Below are 13,984 nucleotides of genomic sequence, written 5' to 3'. Positions count from 1 at the left end.
CTGTATAATGTTAGCTTTTTAGCAGTGTAACTAGCTGCTTTTGTATAAGCAATGGGAAGATTTCTTTCTTTACTGACAAACCTGACTCTAATGCAGTAGGTTGGAGTTTCCTGAACTTTGCTGCAAATTCACAGTAGGTGTATGTAATGACTAGAATGTACCCAAGCTGCAAAGCTTGGATCTAGATTTCAGTCCTCCCAAATGCTGAAGTTTTTAATCTGATTTTTGGCCTGTGCTGATATTTCACTTCTGCACCTAGAGCAGATATAATTTTTCTTGCAATAACTGTTGCAGATGGAAAATGGGCTCTGGAAGGCACAATAGAGCTTGATTGACTGTTCATTGGGAGAGATCATGAAGCCATCACTCCCATTAGTAAGTGGCTATTCACTGGCATAGTCCTATTGACTTCAGTGAGTTTGTCATTGGGGTTCACAATCTTGTTAACTGGATTGTACCTCAAGGATGTCAAATACTTCTGCCCTACCTGGATTAATGCTTGGATGATCAGCACCTTGGAACTGTAACAGAGAAATCAAATTCCTACACTGATGTTTTTTGAGGAAGCCAGCAGTTGTTCACCACTGCTACAGAAAATTGCTTGGAGACAGCAAGGTAATCCAAGTTATTCTTCACATTAAGATACTGTGATCTTGCTCTTCTGACTTAAAAGAGAATTTTATCCTTCTGTAAGTCACTGAAATTTTTACAGCTGTAAGCTATTCTAATGCCTAGCTATCAAGAGTAAAAGCTGTTTGGGACATCTGAACTAGTTTATAGATAGTTTGAATAGTGTGGATCTAAAAGATTCTTATTTTTTTTCTTCCTGTAACTTGATTGTTGTGAGATGTCTTTTGAGCACCTCCTTGGAGAGACTAGTGCCTCTAATGCTGAATCCAATATTTATAACATAATGTCATCACATTCTTCTAGTTCATACTGTGTAGGGGATGGGTATGTTAAATTGAAATGGCTTACACCGGTCACCTGGCACCACAGTCTCTCTTTAAAATGTTACAAGGGCTATGCATTCAAAACTCTGAATCATCAGAAATTTAACTTTTTTTTTTTCATTCAGAATGTTGTATTTAAATGGCCTCTTTCCAAGTAATAGCCTTAAATCTAGGAGATGGTTCATTTTAGCAACAAGAATAAACAAGTTCACTAATTTAGCAGTGCAAAACTTTTTAAAATGTTAAGGCTTTTTATTCTGACTGTGACTATCTGGTATTGTCATGCTACCAAACAACTGGTTTCTTAGAGACTTGTTTAGAGGTGCCTTAGGGCTTATCAAAATGAAATTTTTTGCTCCTGGCAATCTGGGTTGTGTATCTACTTCATACTAGGTTGCCATCCCTTAACTGACCATCTGTACCTGCTGACGCACACTAACAATCTGCTAATGGGCTTTGATCTAATCTTTTTGAAACAAGACCAGATCAAAGAGCATTTAAAGACCTGTTAATGTGAGTCAGCAGCATCCATGTTCAAGTAGAAAAGCCCTCAGATATTCCAATTTTTTTCTCTGAGTGGTTTGGGCAGGAAACTTATCCAGCCATGTTCGTCTACTGAACCCAATGTAGACCTTTTGGTTTACCAGGTAAACATCTAAAAAGTTCTGTTCTGGCATAGTGGTGACATTGATATACATGGATATACTCGCTTGCTTGCTATACTCTGCAGCTGTTCCAGAAAAACTTCTTGTTCCTGCAGTCTGCCCTTAGGTATATCTCCATATATTTATATATAATTTTTTCTCATAAAACTGGAAGGAATCTTGAAAAGTCATTGAGTCCAGTCCTCTGCCTTCACAGCAAGACCAATTTTTTGCCCCTGCTACCTAAACGGCTCCCTCCAGGATTGAACTCTCAACCCTGGGTTTAGCAGGCCAGTGCTCAAACCACTGCGCTATCCCTCCCTTGGAGTGAGGCTAAAAGTTAGTCAGTCAGTCATTCCGGGTAACAGGAAATGGTGACTGTATCCTTTCCACACTTCACCCTGGATCATCTTAACCAAATTGCTTCTAACGCACATCCACTCCAGTAGTTTTCTAACTGGAAGAGAGTCGTAGCAAATCCTTGCTGTCGACTTGATACCTCTTGCTGTCTGAATTTCAATCTATTTGAAGACATCAGACTGAAGAAATCCATGGATAAGTCTAAAAAATAATTGACTTGATTTTTTTCCCCCATAGGGATATCTGACCTGGTTTGAACGTTTTGATAAAGTCTCCAGAAACTCCCAAGAGTGATCAGTGAGTTGGATGCTCAGTTTAATGCACTTTCAAAGGGCCTAACTTTCTGAGAGCAGAAAGTCATGAATAATCTGAATATCACAGCACTGTAAAAAGATTTGGTAAACTGGATGTTTAAATAGCGAGGCACCCAAAGTCACTTTTCAGACCCTCTATAGGGTTGCCAGTTTTGATTGGGCATATTTCTGGACGTTTCATCACACAGCAGTCTTTAATGACACATTAATCTTTAAGTCCTGGAGACTCCAGGACAAACCTGGAGGACTGGGACACATACACACAGAGTCAGAGCCCAGCCTACCTCTGACAGGCTCCACAAGGGGGTCGGAGGTAACCCAGGTTCACCTGGGAGTACTTAGTTCACTGAATAACTGGAAGGCAGTTAATTAGACAGGGAAAGCAACTAGACTTAATAAAAGGCTAAGGAACTCTGACAGCTCCCAAGGAGAAAGGAAGCTCCCAGGAAGCCTGAACTAGGCAAAAGTTCCCCAGTCAGGGAGGCCTGGGAGAGACCTTGAATAAGCAGGGCAAAGTCTGCAGAACTCTCAAGGCATTGGAGGAGACTTAAAGTAGAAGGAGCTGTGACTGGAAACTAAAGAGTAGTTTTGGTGGCATTTTGTTTTGTGTGTTAAATTTTATTTTGGGATTCTTGCACTTTATCTAGGCTCTGAGGAAAGAGCCTTTTAAACAATTGTACCAGTGCTCCTTTCAGAAGGCTATACTGAAGGGAGGTATACTGCCATAGCGTAGTGTGTTTGACTTCTCTTCCTTGGCTTAATTGTTACAGCATGGCGGGGGAGGAGGGAAACTGAGGCAAGCCATAACAATGGTACTTAGCTGTGAGCAGGTGCTGAAGAGGCAACCGTGGCCCTTCTATAGCCGTGATTTATGATGTATAGTTATTCCGGTGTATCTATGGATCATATGGTAGCATTTTGTTTTTTACTGTCCAAGGGTAAATTGGATACCAGTAAACACTGTATGTAATAAATACACACGTATGGATGGCTCCTTGTCTAGAGAATGGTTAAATACCCCTGTAAATTCAGTTTTGGAACCAAGTTTGGCTAATTGTCACATTCTTTAGTCATCACGAGGGCAGAATCTTCATTGACCACAGTAGGATAGTTGCCCAAGTAAAGATACTCAAATTAGCCCAATTCTGCTATCTTTCCTGGTTTAACCGATTTGGTCCAAGTTTATATAGTAGCAGTATTTTTGCCAGCACAGGGAGCCTCTTTGGAGGGAGAGGGTTACTATTTTACAATTCCAGGTCACAAAACAAAGCATTGTACCTGCATGTTTAGAATTAATTTATGAACAACATAGGGGATTACTTAGTTTGCAATTGGCTAAGAGAAGCTAAGTTTGGCTCCTCAAACATTAAGAATGCCCCGATCACTTTTCTGCTGGAGTGGCAAAAGGAAGAACTAGTTTGAAAATGGTTAGATGATAGGCAGACCTTTGGGAATGTATTGTTCCAAAGGTGGGAGGGGGGAGAAGGTTGGGGTTTTAGCCCACCAGCTTTGACTGTGTTCCTTCTTAGGTTCAAAGAACCAGCCTTATCTATGAAAATGCATAGTTTCAGTCAGTTACTATTGATTTTATTTTCAGCCTCTTTTGTGTTAACTAATGCTAAATAGGTAGGAGAGAGGCTTACAGAGCTGTTTTCAGTGGCTAGCTTATCTGCTGTCTGATAGGCTTCAGACACTTTCCATTCACATGACTCACATGTTCCTTTGAAAGCCAAACTTTATCAGCATACCCTGTTTTGTCAGCAAAATTCAAGGTTTTAGAATGGTAACTTTGCACTTTTGAGCAACATGCAGGACACAAGTTCCTTTCCCACTTCAGTTTAAACTCCCTGCATGTTAGCTGTGGAATGCACACTTTCCACATCTCTTCACTCAGCAAAGTCTCTCTCTTACTGAAATGTTCCACTTTGAAACTGAACACCCATCTGTTTCCAGGAAGCTATCTTTGCACAGACTAGCTATTCTAGCAGTTAAAATAACTTTTGAAAGTTACTGACATGTACAAAACTTGTTCATGGGCTTATGGAAGGTGCCACTTTGGCAGCCATGGAGAGTGGATTCTTTTGTTTCTCAATTTAAACATGTACTGTGCACACATCAGGGGCTAGCCCCATTTGCAGGGTATTCAAGGCCACAGGGTACTATGCTTGTTGGAGGGCTAGGGGGACAGGGTGTTAACAGCAAATGTCTGGTTAGTATGTACAGACACACATTAAAAGAAACCCGTATCTTGCATTCAAAGTAACATTATGATCCAAAACAAACTCCCCCAGAAGATCAGCCATCTTGAATCTACTTCTTACTGAGGGGCACTGCTGGGAGGATATATAAATCCGGTGATCGCTACCCGTTTGAATTCATTGCTGTATAATCACAATTTGTCAGAACACGACTCTCTGACGTTAAGAAAGCAAAACAATAAATGGAACAGGTAAGACGAACTTGTCCTGAAAGGAAAAATGTTTTGTTGGAAATCAGTGTTATGCCATGGAATTCATGCTATAGGCAGGAAACTCCTGTGGGGCAAGTGAAATTTTAAGTCTCCAGTGCTGTAGAACACATGAGATGAAATTAAAGGAAAAGAGCATTCTGACAGCAAAATGTGCTGTGCAATGAGCTCCCATTGGAATGGGTTCCCCATAACCTAATCAGCCTTTTCCATCTGTCTTTTCCCCCACTGCCCACTCCCAACAGTGGGTGCCTCTTGTAGAATTAGCTTGAGGAGAGGACAGTTTTCACAATTCTCTGGATGCATGTAATTCAGTCTTGCTACTTTGCCTGCCAGAGAGGATGCCAAATGTGGTTGTGGTTTTAGTGGTGTGCAAAACCATTTACTGAGTACCAGTCAGATCTCCTTTTACACCATCTGCTGAATGGTCAAGATGTGGACTTTTAGTCCTTATTGACCTGGGCTGGATTTGAACTGTCCGCCTGGGAGGTAAAGGGTCCGTCATCCTATTACACTGGTCTACAATTTTTGAGAAGTCGTCTGCTTCAGAGATAAAATGTGATATTTATTATGTATTTTGATGTGCTGAATTCAAATATGACAATTAAAACAACTGATTGGCTACTGTTTCTAAGATATTTAAGTTTTTACATTTTATGTCTATGTATATTGTGTAGATAGTAGAGTTTTAATCATAAATTGTAAACCTAGGTCTCTTCATGTGTTTATGGTTGCTTTACATGATGATATTTCACCTGTCCTGTTTATGTAACACTTTAAAAATCAGCAGAAGGGGTATAGAAATAAAATGTATTATGAAACAAAAGGCAAAAAGCTATTATGTACATAGTTTAGTCCTATTCAGTGTCTACTCGGAGCTTCTTGGCTTGTCTCTTGTATTCATTAAATGGAGCATCTCTTGTCACTGTCCAGCAATAGTCTGCAAGCATTGATGGGCTCCATTTGCCCTGATAGGCTGCCAGGAGATTCCACTGCTGTAGTCTGGAGCCCAACAGCTCTGCCTTACTCTTGGGTAGTTCCAAATCCCTGACAAGGTCATTCAGTTCACCTTGTGTTAGGAGGTGTGGTTCAGAGGAGGAGGATGGGAGAAAATGTGGGTCCTGTGACATTGATGGTTCAGGACCAGAAGTTTCATCCTCTTCCTCATCTGACTCAAGTGAGAATGATTCTGGTGCCTCAGGAACCGGCAGTCCTTCTCCGTGGGATACTGGGCATATAGCTGATGGAATGTTTGGATAATGCACAGTCCACTTTTTCTTCTTTGACACACCTTTCCCAACTGGAGGCACCATGCAGAAGTAACAATTGCTGGTATGATATGTTGGCTCTCTCCAAATCACTGGCACTGCAAAAGGCATAGATTTCCTTTTTCCTTTTCCTGTTCAACCATTGGCCAAGATTTGTTGCACAAGTGTTGCAGCATATGTGTGGGGCCCACCTCTTGTCCTGATCTCCAATTCTGCAGCCAAAAGAAAGGTGATAGGCTTTCTTAGCCATAGTGGTTATACTGCGCTTTTGTGATGCAAAAGTCATTTCACCACAAACATAGCAGAAGTTATCTGCACTGTTCACACAAGTACGAGGCATCTCTGCTCGCTTTGGCTAAACAGAAATGTGTCCCTTTGCAAAATCAAACACTGACAAATAAGAGAGCAGGACACTGTATGATATAGGGCAATTTGTTCAACAGAGTGATGTCAGCTTCATTATGATTACATCATCCATGACTTCTAGGAATAACATGATGCAATTCATATCATGTATGATGCAATACCGGCTTCAGATTGCGTCATTCATTGTTTTGCCTAAAAAGCAAGTACTGTCCAAACCCAGTCGTAGATTTATTCATAGATCCAGTCAAAGATGTATTTTATTCATTTCTGGTTTAAATTGAGATCCCTTCCCTTTATAACTCACTTATCCTCCACCATTCCCAAGTCAAGGGTCGCATATACTGACCCAATAGCATATCTTGAAAACTAGAGCCAATCAACAATTTTAAGCATCATTTTCGTTCTCAGTGACCCAGAATTAGTAAAGTTGGACTCCATTTATTTCAGAAGCATTTTGGCTGTAGAGCAGTGTTACTGATTCACAGAGCCATTAAGTCAGTTTTGAGTGCCAACCGATCCTAGAGCCATCAAGTGCTGCACCAGTCACCTGGTACAAGCTAGGACTCTATTTTTGTCAGATGTCAACAGCCTTCAGGCAGCTTGGAATTGCAGGGGTATAGAGAGGGAGAGAGCCAAAGATTTAAGGCCAGAGGGGATCACCAGATAATCTAGTTTGACCTCCTGTATGTTATAGCCCACCACCACATCCAGCACCTGCACACTAAACCCAGCCCATCCACATACTCTATTTCAGTGGTCCCCAACACAGTGCCCACAGGTGCCATGGTGCCTGCAGGGGCATCTTAATGTGCCCGTGTCCTGGACCCCAGGAGAGCACCCGCCGAAATGCTGCTGAATTTCAGCAGCATTTTGGCGAGGACGCCTCTTGATGACATCGCTTGTCGACGGCAAGCGGCGTCATCGAGAGGCATCCCGGCAGAAATTCGGCATTTCAGCAGGTGCTCCACCACTGCAGTGGTCCTTCATCTGGCACCCACCAGACGAAAAGGTTGGGGACCACTGCTCTATTCCCTGTCTGTTTACTATGCACTGTTTGTGGGGTAGGGAAGACAAGATAATACAGGAGCTTCTGCAATGGTTTTATGCCACCCCAGGATCCCCATATGCTAGGTGCTGTCCCTTCTGCCCAGTTTTCTAAGGGTATGGCTACATTTGGAATTTCAAAGCGCTGCCCCGGCAGCGCTGCAGGAGCGCTGCCGCGGCAGCACTTTGAAGTGTGAATGTAGTCGGAGCGGCAGCGCTGAGAGAGAGCTCTCCCAGCGCTGCATGTAAACCACATCCCTTACGGGTGTAGCGTGCAGCGCTGGGAGCCGTGCTCCCAGCGCTGCTGCCCTGATTACACTGACGCTTTACAGTGCTGTATCTTGCAGCGCTCAGGGGGGTGTTTTTTCACACCCCAGTTGCAGCGCTGTAAAGTGTGAGTGTAGCCAAGGCCTAAGTCTGCACTGGGAGAAGCAGACCTGGCACACTGGAGAATGGGAGCCTATGCTTTCCGTTCAACTTCAGTAATTCTGGCTCATTTCATCAGGCAATGTCAGAGTACTCTCCTTCTGTACACTGAAGGAACACTGTATTATCCCCAAACCCTGAGTCTCCCTTTGGCTGTAGAGCATCTGTCAACTACTTTCCCGGGCTGCCCTATGCCTGGCTGCTTGCCAGTCTTTAAAAGATACAGTACATATAACCCCTGCTGTCCTGAAAACACAATCCACTTACCCAAGTGGAATCTGTACAAAATTCCTAATCCTAATTTTCTGAAATAGAATTCAATGCTTTGAAATAAATGGAGTGACATTTACCTTTTGCCAGATCTAAAGATGTCAGTTTTGCACAGCAGGATTCACTTTGAATCTAGAGCCAGCCACTACTGATCCGGATGAAAGGTGCAAGGGCTTCACTCAGATCAAGGGCATCACTTACTGAGCAGGAGGAGGGAACCTGCAAAAAGAGGATCCTGTCAGGAATGACTTTTGAAGCCGTTCTCTAAGCTGTACTTTACTTTCCCACTTATTGCAAGGAGCTAGCATGCACAGCTATCAGAAGAGACACAGTGCTTACATGTGATCACTTAGGTTTCCAGGCAGTAGTTGAAACACAATGGAACAAACTGACTAGGTGCTGATGGCTGGCCGAGCTTTGGTATTCCCTATTGCTATAGCTATTTTGTGCCTTGCTCTCACTTCAGTGGAGTCTGGGGTAGGAACTGAGAAAATCTAGTTTACTTTTTTGTGTGTGCGCTGTTTCACAAACACAGGTAATATGGAGGGAAATGAGAAGAGTATAGGATTTAGAGGAATCTTAACCATCTTATTTTTCCATCAAATATGCAGTGAAGAGGGTTCTGCTGTAGAATTCATTTCTGAAGAAAACACTGACTTGTTCACACTTGACAGATTCTTTCAAAACATCTTTATTTTGTTCTGCTTTGCACAAATCCACATGCACTGTAACATGGTACCTTCTAATCTAGGGTAGTCCCAGAAAGCCAGCAGGCAATGTCATCAGTTATCTGTTTTGTTTCCTTCAGATGCATATTCAGTCTCTTCCAATGAAAATGGAGGCAAGTCAGAATCAGTGGCCAACTTGCAGCCTCAGTCATCCCTTAACTCAATCCAGAGCTCTCCTGGCCCAAAGCGTTCAACCAACACACTGAAAAAATGGCTAACCAGTCCTGTGCGTCGGCTGAACAGTGGGAAGGCTGAGAGTAACATCAAAAAACAGAAGAAAGTGCGAGATGGCAGGAAAAGCTTTGACCTGGGTTCACCGAAGCCTGGAGATGAGACCACTCCTCAAGGGGACAGTGCAGATGAAGTATGTATTAACAGTAATGTAGATGAGACTGTGTATTGGGCAGAGCATTCAGTGATGTCTGTCTGTCAATTCAAAATAAGGACTCGACTCGTCTACGCATAGTCAGGAATAACTGTTCCTGAGTAACTGTGTGTACATACTCTTATTCTGGAATAATGGTGCCTTGTTATTTACTTTCACTTTTAAAAGTGTGCTAAATTAGGTGGGGGGCTGAATGGGAGTGGTGGTGAACCTCCTTTTGTGCTTACAGGAAAACTACAGCGTGAGTACGAAAGATCTGATATCACTTCAGAAAAACTAAAACAAAATTGATGTATATTGGTGCGATAGATATGATCCTGCCATTTTGAATATCTAGCATTAATTAGAGCTAAGAATTTCAAAATTATTGTACATCAGGATATTTGGTGTTTGTTTCAATTGAATTGCTAAACAAGATATTCCACGTTAAACTGCACAGTAGTCATTCTTGAGCAATGATTAACAATTTATGCTGATACCTATATTTAGTTTTAAACTGAGATTCTTTTCTATTAAAGGAAAACACTAACTTTTGTAAGCCATACTAACATTTTTTGAGGTTAAATATATTTGTCTGTAGCAATAATGGCCATAGTTACCCTGTGTGTCACTCTGACTAGAATTTGTTACTTCGCGATCCATCCGGTCAGCAGCTCTAGTGTGAAAGTTGAACAGAACATGAAGGTTGCACTATTTGAATGCATGGGGAGATGCTAAACTCAAAGCTTTACGTTACCTTTTATTAATCTAAATTGGATGTGGCCTCTGTCAGGCAATAGCATAAATAGGAAGATTTTTAAGTGTCTCATTAACTATTATTTAATGGCTTTCAACAACTTGCTTTGGAAGAGTATATTGTCCCTGACTTCTTCTCAATAGTGTAAAACACACACACACACACACACACACACACACACACACACACACACACACACACACACACACACACAAAATGACTTTCCTTTGTCATGGCATCCAGACTTATCCATAATCCTCCCTGCCCTGTATCAGTGTTGATACAGCTATTGTATTAGAAATAAGCATAGAGGTAGCTAGCTAGGCTCTGAAGTGGTGTGTTCATATTACCAGCATTTTTGTGTCTAATGATGATCTTGCTTTCAGAAGAGTAAGAAGGGCTGGGGAGAAGATGAGCCAGATGAAGAATCCCACACACCACTTCCTCCTCCTATGAAGATTTTTGACAATGACCCTACGCAGGATGAGATGGTAGGAGTTTGCTGGCTAGTTGTGTTCCCCAAATGACTATGCTTTATTCATTTAATTACTTTATTAATAGTGAATAATTCTTCCAGTATACATGGGTCAGTCAGGTTACCGAGGACAATTTTCTTGTGTGGCTGTTCAGAATCGTTCACTGAATAGCTTTTAAGAAAATGGTGCCTGTTGAGCAATCCAACCTTGTAGTCTTTGCTTTGGTGCATAAGGACACTTCTTTGTTTTGTGGGTTCAGGATGTCTATAACTTTGGAATTTATGTAATAAGTACTCAAGAATATAGATATTCATGTTTCACAAGTGCCCTTGGTATCTGGCAATAGCAATGCACGTGCTGGTTGGTGACTGTTTAGGACCCAGTGAATAGAGCAGACATATCAAATGCATGAGATCTAGAAAGGAAACTGACTGGGAGTCAAGAGACCGGGGCACTAATCCATGTCCTGCAGTGTCTTCCAGTGTGACCTCAGGTAAGTCACTTCACTTCTCTGTGCCTCAGCTTTGCTATCCGTGAAATGGGGAGAAAGGTCCTTATGCACCATTCTAAACTGCTTTGGAACTTAAAAATGAAAAGTGCTATACAAGTTCAAAGTAGTAGTTGTTGGGTCTCTCCAGAGACCGCTGGGAGTACTCTCACTTCCCTGACACCCCCCCACCCCCCAAAAAAAACCACAAAAAGAATGCTAACAACTCAGGTGCTCAAAGTCCTAGGAATCTTCCATTCTTTCCCATGCTTGTGCATCATGCTGGTAGGCTACTTGTCAATAGGCTTTTCTCTTCTATTGTGTTATCTGTATTTCTGCTACTTTCGGGGCTCAGCTTGGGCATCTTTGACTAGACACCTGGACTCTCAAGCACCCAGATTACTGTTTTGGTGCCTGAATGTCCATTTAACCACCCAATGTCGATATTAAGGTGCCTGTGTTTTGGAAAGTGAGCTCTATGGCTTTTTTGGTGGTTTACTTATTGCTAGTGCCGTTTAGCTGCATATGACAGAGAGGCTGCAGGAGGCATTCTGCTGTGATGAATGGCGTAGTGCTGTATAAAATGAATCCTTGGATTATTTCATTTTGCTTTGGAGTGAAGGGACACTTTAGCCTGTATATTTGATCCATGGATCTGCTTTGAGTTCAGTTAATTGCCCTGGTTGTCGGTCTTGTCTACATATTTTTTTTTTCCTTGCTCTCTCAACTCATACAAATCTGTTTTCCTGTTAGCTGCTTCCTTTCTTTCATCATGGCATCTGTTTTACCACTACACTACACCTCCCTCCCCTCAAGATCCAGTTAGTTTCTGTGTGCAAAGAGGCAAAAATGGGAGAGATCAGGAAGTCGTCCCCAAAACTTGCTGGTTCTGGGGAGGATTATGGCAGGTTAGGAGCTTCAGAAACGGCAGTGAGCAGCAAGTCTCTGTGAGCTAGCCAGTGTGTGGACCCCTGGATCAGAGTGATACAGAGTGGATTCAGGGGCACTCCTCATCTGTCAGCTTCTGTTACAACACTGGGTGATGGCAGCAAGACCAGCAGGCAGCAGCTGGGAGTCCTGGGCCCTTGATTCTATGTATTGCATGTACTGCTGGCTGGCTGGAGAGGGGATGTGGGGAGCAAAGCTTTGGATCCATACCAGTATGGTGTTGGTCTGATTCCTGGCTAATTGCCTGCAGAATTTAGATTGTTTAATCTGTCTCATGCCTCTGGTCACCACTTCTGATGTTTAACATGCCAGGAGATTTGAGTGGCTATGGTACATGCATGATCCTCTAACACTCAATACTGATGAACTAATCAGTTTTCTTCCCCATATAGATAAACTTTACAGAGCCTTTTGGCATCCTGATTACTTCCCCCATCCCAGAGGAGAATAACTATCAGACTTGGCTTGTATTCTAACTTTTGAGCACAGATCCAGAACTAGGTATTTTAAAATGCAGGTTGCGGGGTGAGTTGATGCACTCACTTTCAAACATTCATCCTTATGTAAACAGCCTGGTATGGGCCTTCTCCACTCACTTGAAACTGTGCCTCTGACTTGCCTGACAAAGATGACTTTACTCTGCATTGAGGTCCTGTCTTTTATGAGAGGAAGGATGGTCTGGTGGATAGAACGCTCATGTGGAACTTGGGAGACTTGGATTCAGTTCCTTGCTCCTCCACAGACTTCTTGAGCAAATTCCTTAGACTCTGGGCCTCAGTTGTCCATCTGTAAAATAAGAATAATAATACTTCCCTATTAGAGCTGGCCACACTTATTCTTAACAAATAGCAAACTTGCCAAAGTCACACTTTTCAGGGCATCACAACTAGTTTGTAAATTCAATGAAGAGTTTCAGCCAAAAAATTGAGGGGGATGGAAGGGAAAAGCTTCAGACATATCAAAACAAAATGTATTGATGTTCTTGAAACAGAGTATTCTCAAATTAACACTTCGTTTTAAAATGACATTCAAACATTTTATTCAATTAAACTCTTTCCTTTTGGTTTTGCAATGAAAAAATTTTTCTAAAATGTTTTTTGGTTTAAAAGGAATATTTTTTTCTTTAACTTTTTTGGTTTGGCTGGAGGAACAGTCAGTGACTAGCTCCATTCTGTTCTCTAACTGGAATATTGAGAGTCTGCACATGCTGATTTGTGAGGCCCTTGATTACCAAAATGAGGAACACCACTTGAAAGTGGTGTTCGAATTTCCCCATATGCATTTGTCCCTATAAACACCCACTGTACTTAAAGAGAATCTAGTTTACTTTACTTTAATTTGCAGCTGGAAGACTTGTGCATTTAATTTTTTTATTCCACATCAAAACTTTCTTATGAAACCATTTAAAAGTTCCAGTACTGACACACATTCTCTTCTCTGCCCCACCTCCAATGCTACATCTTTCCCCCTCCCCCCAGCTTTGGCTTCCCTCCCCTCCCCCCCCACAGTAGTTTGAAGATTAAAATAGTATAAATGCAAAAAACATAAGTGCTCAATATTAAGCATCCAAATCACCATTGAGGTACCTATGTTGCTGACTTATTTCAGCTAGTGTTGGATGGGAGCTATGGCATTGAGCACCTCCTGAAAATCAGACCCACTTACTTAGGCATCTACGTTTGAAAATGGTGGCTTAAACATCCAGCTATTTTCTCTCTTCAGAACCCTGCTTGTCAATCTTGTTTTTGCTAGAGATGCCTCTCCTGCTGCAATAGCTGCATGTAATCTTGAATAAGAATTTAAAGATTACATTCTGGTTCAGAAGCTAATTCCTCTGTTGAATGGTAAATTAACAACCTGATTATCTGTAATTTTTTTGTTTTAATTAGAGCTGTTAACTAGATGCAAAATTACAAAAGAGACTGGCAGTATGTTTGCATTTTCTGAACTGCCTCAAGAAAAGTGAGTAGGATGAGTCTGCTCTGCCCCCTTTCCCCACTGCTGTATCATTCAACAGTAGTAAGCAGTCCCCTGTCAGTTTTCTGGCCAACACAATAGTCTGTCTGTCTGAGATGGCCACATGCCTAATCTCTAATGTCACTTCTCTTGGGT

The 13,984-nt window shown here is 42.0% G+C and overlaps 1 protein-coding gene across 11 annotated transcripts in view; it reads left to right on the top strand.

The window, feature by feature from the left end:
• KALRN (kalirin RhoGEF kinase) overlaps window positions 1–13,984 on the top strand; it is an 805,383-nt gene that overhangs the window by 710,122 nt on the left and 81,277 nt on the right. For 8 of the 11 annotated variants that reach the window (XM_050916883.1, XM_050916885.1, XM_050916887.1 and 5 more), the window contains 2 exons: window positions 8,921–9,204; window positions 10,348–10,452. In XM_050916883.1, coding sequence (XP_050772840.1) covers window positions 8,921–9,204; window positions 10,348–10,452 — 389 coding nt within the window. The remainder of the gene's footprint in view (window positions 1–8,920; window positions 9,205–10,347; window positions 10,453–13,984) is intronic. The other 3 variants (XM_050916882.1, XM_050916892.1, XM_050916890.1) reach the window with 1 other exon arrangement.

Source organism: Gopherus flavomarginatus, chromosome 10 (assembly GCF_025201925.1).
Source record: "Gopherus flavomarginatus isolate rGopFla2 chromosome 10, rGopFla2.mat.asm, whole genome shotgun sequence".
NCBI lineage: Eukaryota > Metazoa > Chordata > Testudines > Testudinidae > Gopherus > Gopherus flavomarginatus.
This window is presented reverse-complemented; position numbering and strand designations above follow the sequence as displayed.